Raw genomic sequence first — 22619 nt, forward strand, 5'->3', positions numbered from 1 at the left:
ATGCATGAAACACGTATATTTCAATAAGTGTGTAAAAAAAGAGGTAGATGCTCAAAAACTCTTTAGTTCCGTCTGAGATCCTAAGTTGACCATTATGTTAGTTATAAGATATTAAATACATATCATTATTAACATTAAGTTATAACCACATGACTTTTACTTATAAATATTAGAAGCATCAAATGTGTTATTTATTTATGAAATCACATTAAAAAAAAATTATGTAATATTTGTATCAACTCATTCTAAATGAAAATTTTGTTTAATACTCATATAATTTACACCAAATTAAAAATACAAATATATATAAAACTTTATAAACATAACAATATAAAAAATAAATAAATATAAGTTATATACATTAAATACTACGAAGTATCATTATTATACTAAAATAAATAAATATAAAAGACTTTATAAGACACATTTATTTTTATAAAACTATGAGTACCAAATGTGTTATTGATTAATTCTTTAGTTAATGATAATGTCATCTAAATGATCTAATGGTAGAGAATAAAAGATGAAATTCAATCAATGGTCATTACTTTTTCAATTTAAAATTAAGAATTTTGTTTTAATATATATTAAAAATAAAAAAAACAAGATTGACTTAATTAATATAGGTATATTTTTATCGATTTAATCACTTAATTAATTCAATCATTTGTTTAAAAAAAGGAGAAAAAGGTATCCGCGCGTTGCGACGGTGAGGAAGGTGATGGTAGGGTGGTGATGTCATGGCGGTGGCGATGATGAGTTGATCTACCGAACGGGCCCCGCCCTTAGCCGTACAGGCTCCATCTCGAATTTAAAATTTTGTCAAAAGTATATCGAATAACCTCTCTAATGAAAGAGCATAAAGTTTTAAGAACACCTATATAATTTTTACTCCCTCCGTCCCATTAGAAGTGTCTTCTTTTGAATATTCAAAGTCTTTATTTATCAACTTTGACCTTAATTATTTTTGTTTGTATTATATAATAATTGATGAAAGTTATATGTTTTGATTTAGTTTTAGATATATTTTTATTTGGTATAAATTTCATCAAAAGTTATATAACACGGAAAAAAACATATAAGGTCAAAGTTAACAAATCAAGACTTTGAATATTCAAAATGTGACACTTTTAGTGGGACGGAGGGAGTATAATTTATCGATGTATGGTTTTTGAGATAAAAGATTTTGATGAATTAGAGGAATAAAATGATTTATGCAACAGAGAGAAAAAATGAGTGTTTGAAATTTGAGGAGAGAGATGGAATGAAAGTTGAAAGTTGTGGGACATTGATTTATGGTAAATCATGCATTATCATGTGTACATTGTTGAAATTGAAAGTTGAAAGTTGAAACCTTATTTGCTTTACAAAATAGTATAAATATATATAATCATACTTTTTTCTCAGTTTTTCTTATTTCATATTAAAATAATTTAATCTATATTTTAAATGATAGACCCATTTTTTTCATCATTAGAGCATCCACAATGATGGGTTGATCAAAAGTTTTTTTTATGCTAATAAGTCATTAAAAAGCTTTTTACCATTGGGAAAGATAGCTTTTTTCATCAAAAGGTTGACAAACCTTAACCTATTTAATAAAAGACTTTTTTCAAACACACTCACATCAACCTATAAATACATTATATTAATATGACTTTATCTAACATTCTTAATTTAATATTATAAATTGATGGTATGAAAATAATAAAAAGTCATTGATAGGTTAATGCCATTATGGATGCCCTTGTATGCGGTAATGTAAAATGGTCCACCCCCATTGCTTTCTCCCATATTCAAAAACCCGAGAGGCTAAAACAGCCACCCAAAGAATGAAAGAAATATGGACTTGCCATTTCTTGGGGGTCCCCTAATCAAGAGCAGCTCCAATCTTGTTTGTTCAACTTTTGTACGTTGTCATGCCATCGCTAAAATGTATGCATGTACTTTAGCTTCGATGTTCTCTTTGAAACAACATTGGGTGTTACTCGTATTTGTTAGTGGTCGTCAAACAGTTTTTTGACTTAAGTAAGTCGATTTATAAACTTGTCTGACTTTTTGTAAGCTTTTCAATAGCTATTAGTTCAATTTTTTTTAGTTCTTAAAGGGTTAATTCAAGTGCCGAAGGAAATGAAAATTAATGCAGGAAGGAAAAGCAAAATGAAAAGAAATACTCATATGTCTTATATAAACATACCTTATTACTACTCAAACAACATAAATGGTTTTTAAGGAATGGAACATTTGATATAATCATGCCATTCTTGTGAATATATAGTTCCTCTTGGCTTTACCTCGTCATTGTTGGCGTAGTAGGAAAGTAAGATTGCTTGGGTGATCCAAACAGACTTGTAGATTGATTCATCGTTTGGTACATCAATATCTGTATTTTTCATCTGAATGATTAGGTTTTTAGCAGTATCTGTGAACCATTGAAGGATTTGTTCTACTGAATTTACTTGAGTAGGAGTGTTTTGCAAGTTGTTTCCTAACCATTTGTTGTACACTTCAACTTCTAGCCACAATAATTTAGACGCCTTTTGAATGTTTATATAATCATCAGTAGAATTGAGTCTTTCTTCAACTAGTGTGACATATGCAAGACCTTCACTCACACTGCTCAGCAACTTATCAACTATATCTTTTTGGATGTTAGGAAGAGAAATGGCAATAGTAGTTAGAGTTATCCCGTTAAGCTCCAACAATCTAGATATTTATCTGCAAGTGAAGGTGGAACTTGATACATGTCATACATAACTCCTTCAAAACCACCACTAGATCCTTTTAGAAGCTTCATTAGATCGGTAGGTTGTTGCTTTTCGGCCTTTTGAATCACGTGGTTCACAGATTTTGACATGGCTTTCAGTGTTGTATCAGCAAGCTCAACATCATCTTGAAGTTGCAAAACATACTGGCTTAGATCTTTGTTTTGTTCAAGTTGTTCAGGATTTTCTATGGATACCAATGAACTAGCCATGACCTTCAAGCAGTAATTGAAGCAATAGAAGACGCACATTACAACAAAAACTGGAATGATCGCTGCCATCTTGCAAGTTACCACAACTGTCTTCTGAACTCCGACACAAAGGCTGAGTATTTGGACCTTTAGATTCTGCATAATAAACTTGCATTTGCGATTACCGACTTTGAATGGTATAGTTCTTTGTTTCCAATCACATAACTTCTCAGTACAATATCTCTCTACTCTGAAGACCTTAATCTGGTTCATGTCCATTTTATAGACAGCTTAAAGCTTAAGGAAGCAAAACATCTAGAAAGAGGGGCAATTGTACCCAATAATACACCGATAAATTGTGTGTTATGTGAATCAATAAAACTGACCACTTATAATCCGACCCATAATAATTCATATACAGTCTAGTGAAATGCATAATAATAATATGTATGATAATGCTTGAAACACATATTACTCCAGCAGCAGAAGTTGTTGCGGAGCACACTGTCATGAATTGAGGGCTGCTAGTTCCTGCCATGATCCAATGGTTGTTCACATGTTGCTTTAGCTTCTCCACAGTTGATCTTCCTGGTTGTTGCAACTCTAGGTCCTTCAAAGCTGTTTCTTGACCTCTTCGGTATTTTGATTCTAATAGTTGTTTGGATTTAAGAATCGTTAAAGTCGAACATGTGTATATTATAAGCAACAAGAGTAACATAGCAACATAAATGATTGCTATCAACCAGTTATGAAATGTTAAAATGCTAAAATAATCACCATCGTTATTTGAAACTACACCGGTTTCTATTTGAATGCACACATTCACAACCAATTCAAGGTGATTACCAGAATACCCAATGCTATGATATAAATTTGTAACAAGTTCTTTGCTGCTCATGGACGCTAAAGAAGGTAGTAATAAGTTGGCCATCATGGTGAACATAAAAGCCATACTTCCAAGCTTTGCGGCCTGGTCCACATCATTTGGCATGTAATTTTTTAAATCCATGGGTAACTTCATTGCAACAGCGATCACAGCGAGAGAAGCAGCATTCAACGTGAAATATTTACATGGGAACCAAAGTTTTCTGTTTTTCAAACCATGTAATAGGTCACCCACCACCATTGTTAAGATACAAAAAAGGGAAGCTATAGTGATATATATCCCAATCCACATCATAGGTTTGCTGAACTTGTTTTGGAGTTTTGACTCGGACATTAGCATCCATAAGGACGTAAAAAGATTTCCTGGAAGGTTGGTGCAAGATGCCAGATCTTTTGTAAGTTGTGTCATAGCGTCATATTCGTAAGGACCCATATTATGTTCCCCGCCCAAATGATTTACGGGTTTATCAGTATAATGCTGCTTCAAAAAGCTACTAATGTCATAAAATTAGACAACATCATACTCTTGAAGTTGAGTCAGGATCACTGGTTGTTAACCTGTCTATTTCATCAAAAGTCATTCAAGGTTTTCTTTGGTTAATTAGAGTTAGTCTCGTCAAACTAAGAATTATTAATTTGGTCAATTGGTTCTTCGTTCATGTGTCACTGAGATTGATAGAGAATTTCCCCTTCTTTTGCATTTGTTTCCAAAAGTATGCTTGTTTCAAATTTGATTTCCAAATGTATACTTTTGAACAAAATCTCTTAAATGTGTCTATTATTTACCCTCTCTAGCTCTTCCATTTGACTACAAACACTTTTTCGTCTAATTATGGATTTTACTACATATAAAAAGTAATAAAACCCATTGTCATAATTTGATACTCTTTTTTACAAGGTGGCACCGGATAGGGTGTGGTTCAGCATTGGACGCCGACCCAACCCGACCCCATACCCAATGCTCTAAGTTACCACAGATCTTAAAATCATAACAATCACCCCGACTAGTTCATAACGTCTGCCAGACGTCATTTGGTTATCCACAATGATAAAAGTATCATCAAGGCTAAAAGACATTGCTTCAGTTTATCAACAGTTTATTGTTACACGTCATATTCACCTACACATTAATGACCAAAACTAAGATATAATTTTAACACGGCTGATTAAAACTACTAATCACTTTCTACGAAAGAACGGAGCAATAATACCTGACAAATGGTAGGTTAGTAGGTCACTTTCTACGAAAGAACGAGGCAATAATACCTGACAAATGGTAGGTTAGTAGGTTACACTGTTACAGACATTGGATAAGTTTATTTAGTAGGCAAGTACCAAAACAAAGTCAAAGATAATCATGCTTTTTCTTTCTATATTTAATGGCTTAATTCTTACTGATTAATTAACGCCCCGTGTATCCCGACCAACATTTTTGGTATCTCGACCATATCGCTCTAAAATAGTGTGGGTCTCCTTGTCTGTAATGATAAATCTGGTAGAGTAAAAGCGGCCCCCTGTCATTAATAGTCTGGTCGGGTTACCAAAAATATAGTCGGGATACCAGGCGCCTTAATTAATACTAGTAATTTGAGGACTAGAACTAGGTAACATGATTTGATCAAGTGGGTTAATACTCTTGTCTTAAATCTCATCCCATATAACGGCTAGATATTATTTTCTACTCATAGCATTTAGATAGATAGAGATAAGACTGTTTATATCTCAACCTCCCCGTACACTTCCCTCGTACACTATTAATATATTAAAACCCACAATCTATATGAACATTAGATTCTTACTTACCAACTATTTGAGAACACGAACCCATGTAGCTTAGCTTGATAAACCATTTAAATTGATATTTAGTAAACACCATGATATATAGATTTTTTACTTTGACTAGTTAACTATTTATCAGGATGAGAAAAGATCCCGTCCCAACAAGGGTACCTAAAAGTGATACCGTATCTCATTCAGGATCAGGCCCGGTAATCATTGGTGATTTCAGGATTGGGACGGTATCGGAAAATCTCAAAGGTTGCGGGATTATCTCGATCCCGTCTTATACGAGACCGCTGCCATGTTTTGGTAATTTTCGGGACCAGTGTCACAGCAGACTATCATCTATGCAATTTAACAAAGAAAAATCTATGCTTACGTTTTGTCATTTCATAAGCAATGACTGAAACAGAAATACCATTACCAAAATATGGATCAGAATAGTTTACGAACATAAACAATAACACAACTTCAGTCTTAGGTTACGAAACTCGCACTGTACGAACACAAGATACTAGTAGAGGGAAAATGAATAACTAGGTATTTCAGTTTGGCTTCATGCAAAAGACTATAGACAACTTCAAAACATGGCCAGCCAGGCCAATAAACAAAAGACCCAACATTTAAACCCAAAAAAAAGGCATTAAGCAACAAGGCTAAGGGTATGTCACACAAATCTTTGACCAGAACCTTAATATTCCCATTTCCTAAGTTCCATGCCATCTGGAGCAGTTCCTTCCACTTGCTTTGATCCCACTTCTTTCCAATTTGTTGACAGCACTGTTCCATTCGACTCCACCTGCAGGTAAAACGGAGAAAAACATACGATTGTGAAGATCCAGTTTATTCTTTTTCCTGGTTAAAGGGTCTGGATATGCAATTTAAAATCGATTGTGCAATATTAATTAACCAGAATCAGATAAGAAGCTGCAGGAGATGACAGGTGAATGTACTTCTGCTATTTGAAGTTATAAAAAAATATCAACTATTTATTCTTAAAAAACTCTACATACACACATATATAGGTTCTGGTTCAAATAAAAAAACAATTTAAGTAAAACAAAGAAGACAATCTCATAAAGATATGGCCAAAATGACATACTCAGGTATGGTAATAATACAGATACTTTTTAGCAGGCCCTGTGGTATTAATTTATTTATCTTTATAATCAACGACTTGCAATTTGGTGATTACAAATGATTTAATGTTCCATTGGTCTATTAGAACAGGCGATTATGGATATTTGATCAAGTCCAGGCGACGGTAAACCCTTTGGTGTAGTTCACCAAAATACGTTAAACACAGATCCTGTGAATCCAAAATCTATTTACCATCCAGGTCCATGGAGGACAGAAATAAGGATGGGTTTTATATTAGAATCTTTCCAATACTTGTGTGTGTTTGGGAGAGGAGGAATAATAATTCCTCAAATAAGGTAAAAGATGTGGGCTAATAAAAAATATTTAACTTCCGTCTGGTTTGGTTTGGACAACCACAGCTTATTTGTGCCCAAAGTTCAAAAAATATGACCTCGGGTGATTACCTTAATAAGTTTCGAAGAAAATCTTGAAAAAACAAAAGAATCAGCATGGTCAAAACTTATAGACACGTCTTTGTTTTGATGGGTTTCATGGTTCTTGTAATGGATACCTAAACAGAAACTGGGCCAAAGATGGGTGAACAAACAACTTTACATACCCTTTGATTGTTTAAATAAACCGATTTTCCTAGCAACTCATACAAATAAGATTATCCAAAAATGATTACTTGACAGATAATAAGAAATAAATACGTTTTCCCAAACATTTAGATTGATTGCTTTCAAGTAGCAACTATCGAATAACCAGTTCCCAAAGCATATCCATATACCCCCTTAACATCATTAGAAGATATAGAATGGGAAGAGAATGATCTTACAAAAGATTTTTTCATGGCCCTTCTTGTTTCCTCATCTGCATCTGAATAGATATCACGGAAAAATTTGTTTAAAGCTGCATCGCCGTCAAGCTTTTCATCTTTTTCCTGAAATTGAAAATTGTCAATTAGTCTCGGAGTCTAAATAAAACACTGGGTTTCTCGATAAAGGGTAGATCAAAAGGAATACCTCCTTTTTCACTTGAGCTTCAAGCTTATCCCAGTCTTTTGTTTTTCTCGATGAAGGGTACATAGGTCTTTGATTACCTGTTATTGTGGAAACATTTAATTAGCATCTTATGATGAGATCATCTATCTGATTAGAATACACATTCTTTAGAGTGTCAAAGAAACATCATTTTTAGGGTAAATTGCCAAGAAAGGGAACTATTATTGTTTCGACAATAAAGGGGTGAAATAAATTCCATAACACAAATTGGAGTTACATTTGAACACCTTCTAAACCCTTAATTGGCTTGAAACTCACATATAACTATACAAGTCATTTCTTTGGCGTAAATACCCCTTAATTGGCTACGTATATAAACTGTCCCTTTCTTGGCAATTTACCTCCCTTCACATAATAATAACGGCAGTAATTTTGGTTTCCATGATTCCTCAATTTTGTCATTGTTGAAAGATTTTAAATATTTACTATATTGCACAGCCGACAAACTACAAAGAGACATCTTTTGTGAAGAACATAGAGAAATGTGAAACGTGCCGCTTCTTCAGACTAAAAACAAAAGAGCAAACTTTGAGTAGAGAGATAAGTACTAAGTAGTACCATTCAATGGTAAAAACGTAATGTATATATTATACATAGCAACTTATGAGTTGAGTTAGTTATGCTTTATCTCTAATGGGTCAAATGGATAAAAGTAAAAGATAACTAGAAACTGGGGTCAAACAGATTGAAGTTGCACAAAGTGGGTTGACATCGATATAAAATCATAAATCACTTACTTATATAAAATAATTATAATTGTTATATACAATATACAATTATGTAACCACATAAAAGACAGATTAATTATACATAATCTACATAGATGAATAATAAAAGTTTGCAATTCGACCACAGACCCAATCAGTTGTAACCTGCAAGGATGACTTTTTGCTAAGCATAATTTACTAACCTGATGGGGCATTGCTGCTTCGCACAACCAAATTGTTGTTGCTAAATTCAAGAGATGTCCAGTGTATTGGTTCAGCTTTTGCAAGGCGTATTTCTATCTTGGTTGAAAGAACAACAAATCTGCACTTTGCGGGGATTATCTGTTAATCAAAACTAAATAATGTGAGATGTTAATATAGAGGATTGCACCCTTACAAACTATGTTAATGAACTCAAGACAAATAACAGATTCCATTTCACAATTAATGTGAGAACTGAGAACCTAATTATCATGTCAAGAAAGATTGCCACAAACATAAAATTGTGCTGCCAACTAAGATTTATTATCAGACCATATAATCCCTCAATCAATTAAACATAGTAATTCTTCCCACTATGATAATTTACATACCCATCAATTTACATTGTAATATATTAGTGCGCACACTACCAAAACTGCCCAGGGTGTTTTAGTTAAGAAAAGCAGCTAATTTAGTAATTTAGAAGTTACAGGCAGAAGTACATCACCTTTCCAAACAAACGAGTTTGAAAAACATATGCCTCTTCTCCAGGCAATTCAATCGTCACACTTAGCTGAAATCAAAAACAGGATAGTTTGACATGTCAACAAGATTCGCTTAATGAAATAACCATGAACTCCGTTAAAAGAAAGAAAAAAACAACAGAGCCGCAGAAGTGATTGACATGAAATCCTATAAAACCAAGACAGTCTGACATGTCAACAAGCAACTGGTTACATATGAGCCAAACCAGATCACCTTTTCTACCAGTTCAAGGTAGGGTCAGGTCGGGTCACTTGGGTTGTCCCGAGAAAAAAAGTTTGGACCAAATTTTTTAAAGTTCGCTTTCAGGACCATACAAATTTTTTCTTTTTTGATGCGGAGTAATTATTTTCTTTTATTCCATTTGACCCAAAACAGATAGTAAACAACCCGTTTCATCTATTCAAGAAAATGGCTCAAGAGTTCCCTTCTAACGAGAGCCAAGTTGAATGCACAAATGTTCAAAAAAAAATGAAATATCAGCATACTATTTGTTCGCCAAAGTTAACTGTAACACAGTCCGCTGGTATCCCCTTCGCAAATATGGTCACAACTGCCTCCTCTGGTTTCTGATAGAGCTCATGCCTGCACACATATTGTTTGTTAGATAAAATATATATACAAACATAAACTATAAAAAAAAAAAAAAAATTAATACCGATTAAATAACTTTACATAGATGATAACTGACTATCTCTTGATGCTACCAGAAAAATCACAAAACTATTTGCCAAAGAAGAAATGAGGACAATATTTTCTTCATAGAACCATTTGCAGAAATATATATTAGCAATAAGCACTAAGTTAGACCTGTATTTTGGTTTGGCTGGCGTGTTGGTTGCCACCTCGTTAGATATGTTATTAACTTGTTCAGCATCAGTTGGAGCTGCATCAGTTTTAGCAACCACCTCAGTGGGAGTTGCATTTAGTGATTGTGTTGGCAGCCCACCATTTTCCTCTGTTCCAAACACGAAACATCATCAAAGTTCATTGCTTTAACACTTCACAATGTTAGTGCTAGACATTACATATCTTAACAGACAAAGTATAGAAAAACATCGCAAATTGAGAAAACTCTGATTCACTAATGACCAAATATACTCAAGGATCTAAAATAAATTCAACGTAAAGCACAGAAATGAAAGGTAACAATTTTGACACTTATAAATGGGTCAATTGCCTTATCTTAATCTAATCAAATTAATACCCGGCTAATAAAGAAAGAGGTGAAACGCGCTGTACATAATGAAAGTCTCCAAAAAGTAAACTGGATATGTATAAAACCTCATAAATCATTTTAATGAAAAGCTTGACTACTGTTGAAATGATATGAATTAGTAATCTATTTGGCAAACTGTCTATAAACAATTTAGCTTCTATGAAGGAAGTTTTACAAGTCAACCTGACTTGTACCAATGTACCCATTCTGACACTCAACCCAGCCCGATTTCTTCTTTTTTCGATACGACGATACGTAAACAGGTATCTTTGATTATGAGCTGGGGACTAGAGTTGTTAAATAACTATTGAGTGGACATGCAAAAATTACAAGCAAAGGTGAAACACTAAATCTAGAGACCAAAGCAAACTCTAAATGACGACAGAACTCAATACATCTGCAAAACTTTAGATGCTCACTGACACACTTTGTATAGATATATAGACCTGTTATTTTAGAAAAAGGTCCTGCCCTCATTTGGCCAAAAGAATATATACAAACAGGTACTTTATATACTGAAATCAATTTAGATAGAGTAACAACTTCAACAAAAAAGATGACCTACTGAAAAGCAAAAAACTGAAGAAAAAAACTGTATTACTGTAACACTGATGTATAATAACAAGGAGAACTATAACTAAATACCTGCAATGCACTTGTCACACTTCTTTACCCATTCACTGAATCTTGTATCTTCTGGAACTAAAGAAGCACCAGCTTCAAAGGCTGTTTTAGCAGTCTGATATTCTTCAAGATTGAAACATGCAGTGCTGTTAAGCAGAAATGGGTAAAGTATGGTTAATAAATAAAAGCTGAAATATGAATTTATAAGAAACAGACCACACAATTGCACTTAAATAAAACATTATCTCTATAAAAATTACGAAAATAGAATGATAAGCTAACAGGTATATAATCATCCTACTGAGTTTCAAAAGCTCACATGCACTGTTATCTAAATCTCCAAAAAGAAAACAGTAATTACAGAGAGAAATAATATCTACATTTGGGGTACTAGATAAATAGGTGACACACCAGAAAACTGATAACTGACTTAACAGATTAAACTAAGCTAATACAAGAGTTTCTCACCCTTTACGCAGATACGCCTTTGAATTTGTGGGGTCCAACTCAATTGCTTTGTTTGCATCAGAAACAGCTTCTGCTCCAACAGAATTGTAAAAGAAGTGAATATACGTATTATCCACATATATTTAATTACAATCACATACTTGAGCCAGACCATAAAAGGTTTTGCACATGAATAAAAGTATTATATAAGAATAAAGATTTTGTCACTTCAAATTACACAAGTTTAATTAAACTTCGTGGTATCTTAGCATACTGCACTATATCAAAGAAAGAAACCATATGACGATATAAGTTTGATGAAATCAATTCAACAAGACAAAAGGACACTTTGCTTATCATAGAAGCCAAACTGGCAGTGATACAATCGTTAAATCATTCGTACACCAAAATAGAAGCCACTGTCAACATATTGCTTAATTATGTGGATTTCATAACTACATACGTAGACCTGCTATGTGTTTATACAAAAGAAGATAACGCAAGAAATCCAATCTGTATCTGATTACATCAATTCACCCCTTCCACCACTGTTGCGGCGAGATTCCCCTGATATGGTTCCACTGTGACCCAAAACCAAATTTCCACCACTTTTTCCATTTTGTTACCTTTTCGGAGGCTTGGAAAAAGAGGGTGGGGGTGGGTGGATAAATAAAAATAAAAGTAAATTGGCATGCACAAGTCAAGGCCATCATGCTTAACTACACCAAAAGAGTGGAGGTAGACGCCAGTTCGCCAAACCAGCCAACGCCAACCCCGACACCCCATCTTCTAAGAAGAGAAAAAAAATTAAGTAACTAAAGCTGATAAAGATACCAGCATACTATAAATGTCAAATGACATTATTACATCCGGCTAGGACGTAGACTCGCGACCTCTTGGGTTACAGCATTACTTTGACTGCTAGTCTAAAGCCGGTCGATACATTACGAGTTTACGGCCAATAAGTCCTAAACCTAGCTATATCTAGTAAGCATAAATCAGGATCTATATTGTTTCATAAGCAACATTTTCCACCTAACATTATTAATAATTATTAAATAAATATAAAAATGTCACATCATCCACAAACATACTCATCCTCTACATATATACAAACTTCACTTATTAATAACATATATTATCAATATTTCCAATTCTTAACCTAATACTAACAATTCATCATAATCATATAATAATAACTATTAAAATATTACATATAAATAAGATACATATAGAAAAACAGAAAGTAATATAAAAATAAATAAATATATATATATACCGGTGTAGTTATGGAGTTTGATGTTGGCCTGAGCGCGGTCGGAGAAGAGGTCGGGATTGGTAGGGTTAAGGTCGATGGCCTGAGAGTAAAAGTCAACGGCGAGTTCGAAGTGGTCGTCAATGAAAGCTTCTTTGGCTTTGGTGATCAGATCAGACGCCATGGATTTGATTAATTGATTGATTGACTCTAGAGAAGAAGTATCTAGAATAATAAGGCGATTATGATAATTAAGTGTGTGTGTGTGTGTGGAGAAAATGAGAGATTGCTTGACTTGGGGTTTTAAAACAAAAGTGGGAAAACGGGGGCCCAATGCCCCAATTCCTATATATCCAATATAATAAATTAAAAACAATAATAAATTTGGGCTTAACTCAATTAATGTGGACATATCTTTACAAAAACGGGGTTTATTGTTAAGTAATTTGTTCTTGCGATTATGGGCGGGTTGATTGTTAAGTATTTCTTGGATTAGGAGCAACTTGGGATGCTTAACGAGTGAAGGACTTCTTGAAACTGAATTGACCAGCTAAGCGATGACCTTTTATAAATGGGTTATTTTGTACGGAATACTTTAACGATTTTCTTTGTTATTCGTTTAAAAAATAAGCATCGGTATCGAATTGTTCTCGTATTAGTCTAGTGTTGAATTTAAGTTTTGAATATTAGTATCGGGATTAGGATTCTATATGATGAAAAATTTCAACATATATATCAATAAAATCAAATAAACAATAACAATCTTATTTGGTTCCAAACTCAAAGAAAGGTGTGTACCACATTAAGATATGGCACCCTTCAACCTTTTTTTAATGGGTAATCCTTAAGAAGGTATCACAAATAAATTGTGTAAACTGATCCATATTAACATTTATGAATTTTTTGTACGGATAAGAAGTTTTTGGAGGGAATTGGTGCATATACGAACTTTGCTTGAAAACTTTGTAAAACTACGAAGACCGGTGTCTTAGACACTGCTTTTAAGTTTTTAGAGGCAAAGCCGGTGTCTTAGACACCGGTCTTGTTGGTCGTGGCATATTCCTGAGCAAAGTCGGTGTCTTAGACACCGGTCCTCTATTTTCACAACAAAAAAGGGTATAAATCGGTATCTGAGAGACCGGCCTTCTGCGTTTTTGTTTCCTTGCTGCCAAAACCGGTGCCTAAGACACCGGTCCTCACCACGTGTCGAGCCCCCTTTTCTTTCTTACGAGTCTTTCTTTTGATTTCACAAGAAAAAAGTCACTGAACTATATACTGATTGAACTTGTGGTAAAGACACCAGTTTTGGCAGCGAGGAAACAAAATGCACGCAGAAGGCTGGTCTCTCAGATACCGATTTACACCCTTTTTATAGAGGATCGGTGTCTAAGACACCGGCTTTGCTCAGGAATATGTCATGTCCACCAAAACCGGTGTCTAAGACATCGACTTTGCATCTAAAAACTTAAAACCGGTGTCTTAGACACCGGTCTTCATAGTTTTACAAAGTTTTCAAACAAAGTTCGTATATGCACCAATTCCCTCCAAAAACTTCTTATACTATAAAGTTTATTATACTAATATCATTATCTACTTGTTATGGTGGGGCCTAAGTACATATATCTATACTTTTATACTACTATATAAAAATTATATTTTCATGTTGAAAGTTTATAAAAAATGAGACATGTAAATTGACTAAAATACCCTTAATGAATTAAATCACCACAAACCTTAATATTAAATTACATCATTCATCTCCTATATTATAAAGGGGAATGATAAATCTATATCAATTTTTTGTCATCTACAACAAACGTACATATTATACAGCACAGTGTACGACTGTATAAATCGTACATTATTTTAGATGACAAAAACTTGTTATAGATTTATCACTCCCCTATTATAAAATATCTCTACTACCCCTTTTAAATCAAACAAATCTACATCAATTGCCTACATCATTTGACACTGCCACCACCATCACCATTTATCGTTGTCATCGTCGCCGCATTACGCGAGTACCAAGCTCGTATCTCCCAATAAATACAAAACAGCCACCTAAATTAATTTTTAAAAAAGTCATAACCATTGGATGAGAAACAAGGTTGGATTCTAACCCTTAGATTAGTTTGCTTACATCATCTACCATATTTAGATTTATTCATTAAATTCACTATACTAAATTACTAAATATATTAAATACTAACTCATTTATATTTTCTTTCAATGAGATTTACGTTTACATCTAAAAATCAAACACTTATTTAAAAACTAAAACTCACATGGTTACATCTAAAATAATTATAGTTTTCTTTTTGGAGTAAACTTGATGTGGCTTATGCGATGGTATATATCCTACGTTGCATTTCATCAAGCTAAAACAGAATATTAAAATTACATTAAACCTTGTCAAAAAAAAAGTATTATACCACGTCTAATCGACAATCTTTATTATCGATTTAGAAAAACATCTTTGGTCTTTTATCTCTAGATGATTTTTGGGTTATTGTCGAGTATCCCTATAAATCTGTTTGTAGAAAATATATAGTTAGTTTTTGAGTTTAGTTCAATGGTTGAAAGACCATCCATTCAAAATTTTGTGTTCAAGTTTTGGGAGGACATAGGAAGTCCATTTATGAGAGCTTGACTTGGGTATATACCCAGGTTCTGAGATGACAGTGTTTACTCCTATTAACTGTTTTGTCTTTAGGCGAATTAGTAGGGGGTTTACCCGTCATTGGGTATTTGAAATAAGCATTTCTACTTCAAGGTAGCTCTCTAGCGCGGACCCAGTTAAAACAATATATGTTAGACTTTCCATTGTCGAATTGCCACACGAAATATCAAGCGAAGATCACCTTTTAAAAAAAAGAAAAGAAAATATATAGTTATAGCTCGATAACTATTAATATTATACAATACAATATATTATATTATGTGGATATCAATTATGTAGACGTACATATCTAATTTAAACAACATATTTTTTTATTTAGATTTTCTTATAAATATTTATAAATTATGAGATGAACTCACGAACATGACTAATATTAATGAAAGGGAGGTTTTTAATTGGGTAATAATTTTTTTTATATAATTATTATTTTAAAGGTTGGAGGGTCTTTTCAACCATTTAGGTAGAAATGGAAGCAGTCTCTCTACTTGGGTAGAGGTAATGACTGATTACATCTTAACCTTCCCAAACACTGTTGAGGTATTGGGGCTCAAAACCCGCAAAAGGCTACACTGAGTAAGTTAGTTTCTTTCTTTCTTTATTATTTTAAAGAAGGTTAAGAAAATGTAAATTGAAGTGTAAATATTTAATGACATCTGATTTAATTAACTTAAAAAAATTATTGAGAGTTGTAATTGGTTTAATATATATTAAAATTAAAATTAAGATAATTTTAAAATTAAAATTACTAATGTATATAAACCAACCCACTTTGCATATCACCAGGATTAATTTTATGATGGTTAAAACTTTATGTGTGTGAACAAAATATTTTCATTAAGATATAGTTTATAAAAAATAAAACATGTTTATATTTATTGTTTGTCTGTAATTATAAGATTAAAAATGCATACGATTAATACACAAACTGTTTTCAATATTCTCATCATTAGTTTTCAAAAATATTCCTTCCCAAAGGAAAATGATTAATCATTATGTTCTTTAACGAATCTTAATTAGAAAATGAATTGTATTAAAATTTACATCAGTTTATAATAGATATATATCACGTGACTTTAAATCAAAAGTATAATCAATCGGTGAAATAATATATAAGTACATAATTAAGTATTTAAAAAATATATATAACACACTAATTGACTTAAAACCTTTATGAAATTATACCACTAAACATTATTAGATTTATATAACAAAAATAATTATGTTATTACGAAAACTTAATAATTTCATCCCGCGTATTATGCGGAAAATAGTCTAGTTATTTATATACAATAGGCAATTATGTACTAAACATTCAATGAATAACGAAGTTAAAACATTGCATAAAAGAATAAAAAGTTGAACTAAAATAATTGGGTCTTGATTGTTCCACAAGTGAAATTCAGCCTATGAAATATGACGTCAGATGTCATTTGGAAGCATGAAAGTGCATATACAAATTATGAGCATGATCTCCTTCAAAGCTTGCGAAAAATGGCTCCACTTTTAGAAAAGTTCAGAAATGAAACAGAAATTATGAACATAGTGACGTTGATTTTTGTCATATGGTTAACAAAATAATTGTAAAATACAACTAGTATTCAGAAAGGTTAGTACTACTTAAAAAAATCAAAAATATGAAAAAATATGGCTCCATTCATTTTTTCAGAAATATATATAAACCTTAATATCTTGAATATTATTTTGATTTACTGAAAAAATAATCGTATAATGTATAATAATTAGTTCTATAAAACTTTTTAGCCGAGATTGTCTCATTTTGGTACGTATTCAACCTAAATGTAATCACTGATCAATATTCGATAATGATTTTCAATAACAATTTTTCAACCGAGACTCGTCTTTATCTGCTTTAAATCAAAGGTATTTTCGTTATAGCAAATCAAAAAATTACACTATCTACCATAGATCACTTATTCACTGGTATTATTTGTTTAACCCATAATTACCGAACAAGCAATTAAAGCAATTGGTTCCATAATTGTAATACAGTAAAAAATTACAGAACCAATGATTGTCATTATCGATTAAGGATGTTAACGAGTGATTTATCTAGCAAGCAAGGCTAATGTCATCATGAAACTCCACTATGAACTTCAAGCTGCTTTTGATTCTCTTTAGTGTACAAAAATCTACCTAGCTATCTATTAAAGGAACATAGTGTTAACACGGGTTCTTAATCTAGTTAATAAACATACCATTTTGCTTGAGATTACGATTTGTAGTGTGAGTTGGGTAATCTGAGTGATAAAAATGAATAAACATAGGGGGTTATAAATTAAGTTGTATATTTAAACATGGGGGTAATCTCAGTGATAAAAATTAAGTTGTATATTTAAAATTTTTTATTATATTCATATAAAAGATGAATTATACTTTTCGAACCACAACTTTGGTGTTGGTATCATGGTATGAATGTTGTTTTTTGCAAAATTATGGCATGTGGTTATATATGAGTTATTTCAAATTGATGATGTATTTGTAATTGATAATGTAAAGTTATGAAATTAAAAGGAACATGATCAAATCGGATCAAAACCCAATCCATGCTATGGAAACACGAAATAAAGCAAGCCTAGGAGCGGACCATTTTCAGGTAGGGCGGACCAAGTTATAGCATACAATATATTCTCAAAGTGATCGCCTATTCTTGTTGTAGATTTTTATCGTACATGGGAGTTGCAGGTTGTGGTGTATAAAATTGAGGGGTAAATGGTTGTTGTTGAGAATATTGATTCGGTTGTGGTGGTGGTGGTGTGTAGTAATGATTTAGTGGACATTGTTGTGGATATTGATTCAGCGGATGATAAGCTTGATTCGACGGATTCTTTGGGGTTTCTTTAGTTACCTTTATTTGGTTCCATATAAAATGTAAGGATTATTGCTTGTGGATGTAACTAAGTGTGACAAACTGTTTATGTTATGTAAATATCTCGTAAAATGTTAATATAATGTAATGAACTTTCAAAACCTAGTTATTTGATGTACCTAGATATATATGACAACCATATAAGCTGACACATGTAAGTTTTTGATTGGTCAACTACATCCAATAATCGGGATTTGAAAGTTCATTATATGACATAAATATTTTACAAAATCTTTACATAACATGGACATTTGGTCATAGTTAGTTACATTCATAGGTAATAATCCCTAAAATGTATATAGATTTATGTTGTTGTGTGCATAGTTGTCGACTCGTGGTTTTCGACTCGAATCGAAATCCTGATTTTTGACTCGTGACTCGAATCGTAAGAGTCATGATATTTGATAATATATATTTTTATAATTATATACAAGTAATTATTGTAGAAATTCAATATTATATTTATATATTAAGTTAAAGATAAATTTTTAAAATTTAAACAATATAAAAAATAATAACATATTTGTGACTCGTGACTCGGAACACGACTCGAACCGACTCGTACTACAAAAACCGAGTCATGCTACGAGTCGGGAGCAAATCCGAGTCATCCACCGAATCGGTTCGTTTTTATTATATTTTGACTCGACTCGCACGAGTACTCGTGACTCGTACGAGTTTAACAAATATGGTTGTGTGTTTGAATTAATGTGAAACAACCTGGGACCATTTGTCCAACGCTTTAAAATTACAACCTAACCATTGGCATACCAAAATCTTACCCGATTGGCGGTGTAGTGTAGCCGATCGGGTTCCTCCACAGTCATAAGAAAAGAAATGATAAGACGAGAAGAAAAGAAATTATATTATAGATATACTAATGTATTTTTAAGTTTAATAAATAAATGTAAGAAATGATATGAAAAAATTTGGAAGCTGTAAATCGAACTTTTTACCTGATCCTCATTCTGTAAAACCAAAAACCCTAGATATTCAACATTCATTTTCATAATCATTCGTAGTCCCCAAAATGAAATAAAATCAAAAACATCAGAAAATCAAAAATGTCAGAATACATAGCTTTCGAAATGCAGGGGGAAATCTTGAAAAGGCTTCCAACAAAGCCATTACTCCAATTCCGAACTGTATCAAAATCATACAAGTGTTTGATGGACAGCATCGATTTGTACAGTGTTCATCACCAGCCACATGATCGTTTCATATTAAGGTATACACTTGCTTGGTATTTACATTATCCTCCTGAGGAAAGATATATAACTTTAATTGATAATGATTCTGATAATGGTTTTGTCCAACAAGAATTTATCCCCCCTGTTCCTGACCTCGTTAAGACCCTTAAACCCTAGTCAACATATGTAGTTGGTAGCTCTGATGATGGCCATTTCTCTGGGACAGCAAAAATTTGTTCTTTGGAATCCTGCGATAAGGAAATCCGTTGGTATTCGAGTGCCATATATGTCGCATAAGCCCATTGAAAACTTGTGTGATATTGAGGTTCATGATGCTTTCGGTTTTGGGGTCTGTCCTGTTGCTTTTGATCTTACTATTATCAAGATTAGATGTATTCATTATAAGCGGAATAGGAGAAGGAACGATAAGGCTATCGTTAACGTCCCTTGGAAAGTTCAAGTCTTTACTTTGAGCACCGGGACTTGGAGTATTTTATCTACCAATCTTCCCCGCGAATCAGTTAGACCTAGAGGGGCACAGGTTGTTATCGATAGGTTTATTTATTGGGTTGCTTATGAAGTTGGTCGATCTGAACCAAATTTGCTGATCATGTTTGATTTGACTGCCAAAGAACTTAAAGAGATAAATCTCACAGATAGTTTTACAAACCGGCGTTGTAGTATTGAAAGTATATCTAAGCTAAGGGAGTCTCTTGTTTTGCTTGAATATCATCTTGAGGAAGACGTATCAGTTGGTTGTCTATGGATGATGAAGGAACAAGGTGTTAGTAGATCATCATTTACAAAGATGTACACCATTAAGTTACCAGATGCCACAATACACCATATACTCGGATTTAGGAAAACTGGTGATCTAATAATGGAGACCATACCCAATTACGAAAAGTATGGTGAAGTTCAAATTTACAAACAGAACTATGAATATGCCGATAATCTTGGTATTGATGGAGAAGATAATTCGTTCTTTATGTGTTCCTATGTGGAATCACTACTTCTGCTTGATAAGTCTGATGGTTATATATATCTTCCAATAGTACGTACATGATCACACATGGATCATCGCATTAAAAGCAAATGATCTACTACTTCATAAGGGCTGACCTGGCTTCTTCTAAAGGTAATTTGTGTAAGTGATGTCATGATTCGCAACATTTAAGTCGTGCTTAAAACTTATTGCTTTGCAAATGCTTGGATTCTAAATTAATTCCATATGCTTCAGATTGGAGTGTTTCGTGTTTCTTTTCACAAACCACTGTTCCAAAATTAATTGTTTTGTGTTAATTATATGGAAATATTTCCACTATATAGTTAAGAAAGTAACGAGTCTTAGCTGGTTAATCTCAAATTCTGCCAAAAAAGGAAATATTTCATTTTAGTTTCTTTGCATATGCTCGTAGCTGTCTGATTTGATGAGGTTTGTATGCTTGGTTCACATGCAATGGAAGTGTTTTAAAAAATTATTGTGTTTCTTTCCTTTAGATCTGCATTGTTTATATGATTTTGAAGACTCCCACCATTGTCGTTTCTCTTTTGTGCATGAGAAGGAGCCTTTGAAGATGGTGGATATATGATATATATTTGAATTTTGAGTTTCATTATGGTTCTTTTCGGGACATTCCTTGTTGTTGCTTTTGCAATAGTTGATGGGCAACAACCTGATGGAGAGTAAGCCGTGATGGCTCATCCGATTAGGTTGCTCTCCATCAAATATGGCTAAAGCAATGACCTTGGATGCCCCAATAGGAAAACTCTAGATACTTGCATGTTGCTCACATTCAAATGTTTGTCATAACCATCATCTCTCCGGTCTTCCATCTTGCACATTCTATTATATTCCTATGGAAGGTTTTGATTAGACCTGTATTAAGTGCTGATTTGATCATAAAGAGAATTGAGGTCTATGAACGCTAGAAGATTATGAAGTGGTTAATTTGTAATTACTTGCAGGGAAAAACATTTTTAAAAAGGTTGTAGGTGATCAACAACTTCAATTATCAGATGACTATTCTTCAGTTCCATAAACGAAAATCTTTTGGACGAAATTATAATTGATTTTTCAATGCTATGTTCTATCTTTATAGATGAAAATCTGATAGGGTGTTGTTTCTTGCAATATAAGAAAAAAATGCCTTTTTTTTGTTATAGTAAGTTAAGTTTTGTAATTAGATACTCAGATTGTCCTTACCATGTCTTGGGTTTTAGTTTTATTGGTTTTAAAATACTTGTGGTGAATAACGTTCTAGGGGTCCTAAGGACGACCCCACTTAGGAGTGCTCTATCAGTTCCACATCATTGTCCCTGCCCCCACCTATGAACATCAGTTTTACCCCTATTTTGCACCCTGAACAATTAATGACCACTATTGGAATTAAGAAGAAAACGCTTTTGCAGCTCGCATATACCTCCACCCTGATCGGCATCCGCATGCGGATCAGCTGGTTGCACTCCAAGGCGAACAAGCGGCTGTGGTGACCACGTTCACCTCTAGCGCCATGTTGATGATGCCAAAGTCAACGCTGAGCACTCCCCCCATGCGCTTATTATGTGTTCTTAGGTTATGTTGATGAAATCTTAATTTGCTAATATCATTGCTCTAGTATTGAACATCACACTAACAACATGGTTTCGTTTTCAGCTACGTGGCTCCCATGGAAAAAAAAAAAAGAGGCTGGCATTGGTGAAGATATATGGTGATGGGTGGTGACAGAATGCTCTTTTTGAATGGTAGTGCCTTTATGTACGGTGAGATAAGGTTAAGGCTTTTGCTCATTTTAAACTGTAAAGTGAACTCATCTATGTTATAGTGTAATTGCAAAACACCACCGGCTTGTTCATGAACGCATTTGGTTTGTGTGCAAGTGTTATAACTGTATTCTTAATTGTGAGATTTTCATATTTACTGCAAAATTTAGTAAATATGGCTATCTGGCTATTTCCAGTTAACTGTTCATGAACACATTTGGCTATTTCAAGTTAACAAAATTGCGCAGCATACTTGATCACATGTAGTTATTTGCCGTTAAATGATGTCCTTTTATACCCTTGATTCCATTTATGATAAGCATATGGTGAAATTAC

At 33.2% G+C, this 22619-nt stretch overlaps 2 protein-coding genes across 2 annotated transcripts; one reads left to right on the plus strand and one right to left on the minus strand.

Annotated features, from left to right (window-relative positions):
• Positions 1-6020: 6020 nt before the first annotated feature.
• On the minus strand, positions 6021-13042 carry LOC122601636 (protein SGT1 homolog B-like). Its single transcript, XM_043774383.1, has 10 exons — positions 12785-13042; positions 11527-11596; positions 11080-11204; positions 10026-10173; positions 9704-9800; positions 9181-9246; positions 8675-8813; positions 7726-7802; positions 7539-7643; positions 6021-6419 (listed from the first exon to the last, which is right to left on the minus strand). Exons 1-10 carry the CDS (start codon positions 12942-12944, stop codon positions 6312-6314), a joined length of 1095 nt encoding a protein of 364 aa, XP_043630318.1. The 5' UTR covers positions 12945-13042; the 3' UTR covers positions 6021-6311.
• Positions 13043-19204: 6162 nt separating this feature from the next.
• On the plus strand, positions 19205-22457 carry LOC122584366. The gene is made up of 2 exons (XM_043756558.1): positions 19205-20658; positions 22177-22457. Exon 1 carries the CDS (start codon positions 19723-19725, stop codon positions 20584-20586), a length of 864 nt encoding a protein of 287 aa, XP_043612493.1. The 5' UTR covers positions 19205-19722; the 3' UTR covers positions 20587-20658; positions 22177-22457.
• Positions 22458-22619: the final 162 nt, after the last annotated feature.

Source organism: Erigeron canadensis, chromosome 1, assembly GCF_010389155.1.
Source record: "Erigeron canadensis isolate Cc75 chromosome 1, C_canadensis_v1, whole genome shotgun sequence".
NCBI lineage: Eukaryota > Viridiplantae > Streptophyta > Magnoliopsida > Asterales > Asteraceae > Erigeron > Erigeron canadensis.

Excerpts from the sequence above, each read along its gene's own strand:
- LOC122601636 (XM_043774383.1), bottom strand. The coding sequence starts at position 12,944 with ATGGCGTCTGATCTGATCACCAAAGCCAAAGAAGCTTTCATTGACGAC. Across the intron at positions 11,597-12,784 it reads CAAACTCCATAACTACACCG|AAGCTGTTTCTGATGCAAAC; the intron begins GTATATATATAT and ends CTGTTGGAGCAG. Across the intron at positions 9,247-9,703 it reads TTAACTTTGGCGAACAAATA|CTAAGTGTGACGATTGAATT; the intron begins GTATGCTGATAT and ends TTTTGATTTCAG.
- LOC122584366 (XM_043756558.1), top strand. The coding sequence starts at position 19,723 with ATGATGGCCATTTCTCTGGGACAGCAAAAATTTGTTCTTTGGAATCCT.